At 54.2% G+C, this 3,238-nt stretch overlaps 1 protein-coding gene across 1 annotated transcript; it reads right to left on the bottom strand.

Annotated features, from left to right (window-relative positions):
• Nucleotides 1–474: 474 nt before the first annotated feature.
• Nucleotides 475–1,663, bottom strand: SPATA31F1 (SPATA31 subfamily F member 1). Its single transcript, XM_046648909.1, has one exon. It carries the CDS (start codon nucleotides 1,661–1,663, stop codon nucleotides 842–844), a length of 822 nt encoding a protein of 273 aa, XP_046504865.1. The 3' UTR covers nucleotides 475–841.
• Nucleotides 1,664–3,238: the final 1,575 nt, after the last annotated feature.

Raw genomic sequence — 3,238 nt, forward strand, 5'->3', positions numbered from 1 at the left:
TTTGTGAGGAATATCAGCCCTGAGCTAACATCTGTCACCAATCTTCCTCTTTTTGCTTAAGGAAGATTGTCCCTGAGCTAACAGCGGTGCCACTCTTCCTCTATTTTATATGTGGGCTGCTGTCCCAGTATGACTTGATGGGCAGTGTGTGAGTCCGTGCCTAGGATTCAAACCTGGGAACCCCAGGCTCCCGAAGCATAGCATGGGAACTTAACTACTACACCACCAGGTCAAGCCCCTTCTAGTTCTTCTATGTGAGCTGCTACCACCACATGGCTACTGGCAGATGAATGGTGTAGTTTCTGTGCATGGGATTCAAACTTGGGCCATTGCAGCAGAGCACAGCGAACTTTAGTTACTAGGCCATCAGGGCTAGCTCCAAGATGGGTTTCTTGAGTGAGTAGGAGTTGGTAGGCTCTGTCTGGCTTTCTAAAGGCACGGTCTCAATCACTCCTTCCACCTGCACTTCAGCCTGGAGCTCATCTGCAGAGTCTGCACAAGTCTTGTTGGCATCTTGAAAGCATGGCCCAGGACTTCGACACTGCTCTTCAGATGAGGTCACCTGAGTCACGGGTTCTTTGGGGAATCCGACAGGCCCAGGCACCTTCTCTGGGGTTAGAGCTTGAGTAGTGTTTGCTGGGGCCATGGCCCTGGAGAGAGCCACGTAACAGAGAGCAGGCAGCCCTGACAAGAAGGCCAGATACTTGTGCCGTAAAGTCGTCTCCAGTTTCTCAAGGGCTCCCTTGGACAGGGCCCGGGGCAGCTTAGGATGTTCAGTGACAGCATCTGCAGAGGCTCGTTGCTGCTGATTGAGGGCTGTTGGCATCCAGGGTGTAACTTCCTATTGTAGATCAGAGTCAGTGGCTGGCTGTCCCTCGAGGGGCTTGCTTTCTGGGATGCAGGTGAAGGGAGCCCCTTCCAGGCCCCCGGGAATGATGCATTCCCACGAGCTGTAGACACAGGCAGGGACCTTGCCCTGGTGAATCTGCCCACGTTTGGAGTTGATGTGACTCTGCAGTATTGCCTTGGCCTGGTTGAGGAAGTGTGGCATAGGGCCTGACACTGGGTCCGTGACGGGTGAGAATGGGTCACCAGCCCCTATGACCTCTAGGGCTGTAGGTTGGGGAACAGTCACATTGGCCTGGGCCGTGCTGTTCCAGGACAGAGTCTGCTGGTCAGTGGGGGACAGGAACAACTGGATGGACTGCTGGATCTTCTGGGGCAGGCCCCAGCGATGGTGAATCAGCTGCCTCTGGAGGTGGAATCCCAGCAGCCTCCGGCCATGCTCCGGGAAGAAGCAGAGTTCTCTGGTCAGGACTGAGCTGGACTTCCCTGGCCAAGAAGTTTTCCCAGTCTCAGGAGACTGGGCTTTGTCACAGAGCTTATACTGCCCGGGGCTCTGAGTGTGCTGAGATCTCTGGAAAACTGCTGGCAAACCCCACTGAAGCTGGAGCTGCCTCTGCCGCAGATGCCACTCCAGGGCTTGACACTGGGCCAGTGTCAGAAATGGGACCTTGATCTGAGCTTGTTGGTGGTCAGACGGAGCGACCCAATTTGGGGAAGATGGGGAAGAGGGTGGGGCTGAGTGGGGTGGAATTTTAGGTGGCAGAGGGAAGGAGAGCTCCTTGAAGAGAAAAGGATCCTTCAAATGGGGCTTGGACATGTTCCCATTTATGGAAAGGCCACGAAAGCCAAAGAAGATATCAACCAGGGACTCACTGTGCAGAGAAGGGAGGCCACAGAATAGCTGGCTATATTTCTGCTCTAAAGAGCCCACTGCGTCATGAGCCTGTGGCCCAGGAAGTGCTAGAGGCCACTGAAGTCTTTAAGGGCTGCGGAGTGCAAGGCTAGAGCCATATGGTCTGGGATTTGTCGGTAGTGATGTCTTTGTTCTGGGTCCACAATGGACCATTCAGAAACCCAGAAGGCCTGAGTGGGCTGGCCAGCCATACATGTACCCCAGGTCTGGTAGGAAATGGTCCCACATTCCTCAACAGAGATCTGAGAAGTATCACTCTGGATGAAAGAAACTGGTTGGTCACTTACAGGTTGGTAAAACAATGGTGGGTTTTTTGCATAAAGTGCCTCAGGGACTTCTCCACTGGTCGGGGGAGCCCCCACCTCTGGAAATGCATCCATTTTTGTATATGTACCTCTAGAAACCTCAGGACATGAGGACTGAGGAATGGCAGGTGGGCAGGGAGGACACTGACCATATGCAAGCCCACAGGATGTGTCAGGGTAGTGATTTCTGGGTTCTGGGTCAGCACCTGAGAATTCACTGGTGGCTGACCATTGTTCCCACAGACAAGGCTGGGGTTGCTTTGCATCATCTTCTGCTGGTACCCTGGAACCACAGGCTCCTCAAATCTTGAAGAAGACACTATCTCTGGGCTCCTGGGCATCTCTAGCACTTGCAATTCCTGCCCCTGCTGGAGGTGTTCAGCCCAGTAATGGTGGAGGCTGACTGCACCAGCGGACTGGGCAGCGGACTGTGTTAAGGATCTCTGATCCGTTAATTGCAACACTGTGGGGATTGCAGATGGAAGTGAAAGCTCTTTGGATTGTGGAGAAGGATGCTGCAGACTCTGCTCGAAAGACACAGGAGACAGGGACAACATCTCTAGGCAAGAGGAACCCTGCGATGGCCTCGATGAAGTGGAAGAGATCAGGCTGTTCTCACCCGCCAGCAGCTGCTGAATCTCCAGAGCCAGGGCATTGCAGATTTGGCAGCAGGTGTCTGCACACAGGAGCCGTCGCACACTTCCCTCCCGAGGAAGCCAGCCCTGGCTGGGAAGGGAAACGTGGCAGCTGTTACTGATGGAGTGACACTTGCCTCTTTGGAAGTGTGTGGCCTGGAGATTGGCACTGCCCTCCCCTATCCCTGGAGGCCCTCGGGCCTACACTGCCTGGGTGTTTACCCATCTACTTTTCTTCCTAGGAAAATGGATTTTGGTAAGTTGTGGTGTGCTGCCTGAAGTTCTGGGGCTGGTTGGGCAAGGTGTCAGACAAGCCGTGGGAGCGCAGGGCCATGCAAGACCCAGTGGTGGGGTGAATTCTCTGCTGGCCTGTGTTGAGAAGCTGAACTAGGATAAGCGGAAGCCAGTGGTAGCTGATGGGGCATCACCAGGGGGAACCTGGAATCAGTTTCATTTGGGGCTAAGAAGGCCACAGCCTGCTATTCAGTATTGCCAAACTGTGGAACATGAGGTGCTTGTGGGAACTCTGCATTCTGGGG

Source organism: Equus quagga, unplaced genomic scaffold, assembly GCF_021613505.1.
Source record: "Equus quagga isolate Etosha38 unplaced genomic scaffold, UCLA_HA_Equagga_1.0 HiC_scaffold_11279_RagTag, whole genome shotgun sequence".
In the NCBI taxonomy this organism is placed as follows: domain Eukaryota; kingdom Metazoa; phylum Chordata; class Mammalia; order Perissodactyla; family Equidae; genus Equus; species Equus quagga.

Coding starts and splice junctions, on each gene's coding strand:
- SPATA31F1 (XM_046648909.1), bottom strand. CDS start 1,663: ATGTCCAAGCCCCATTTGAAGGATCCTTTTCTCTTCAAGGAGCTCTCC.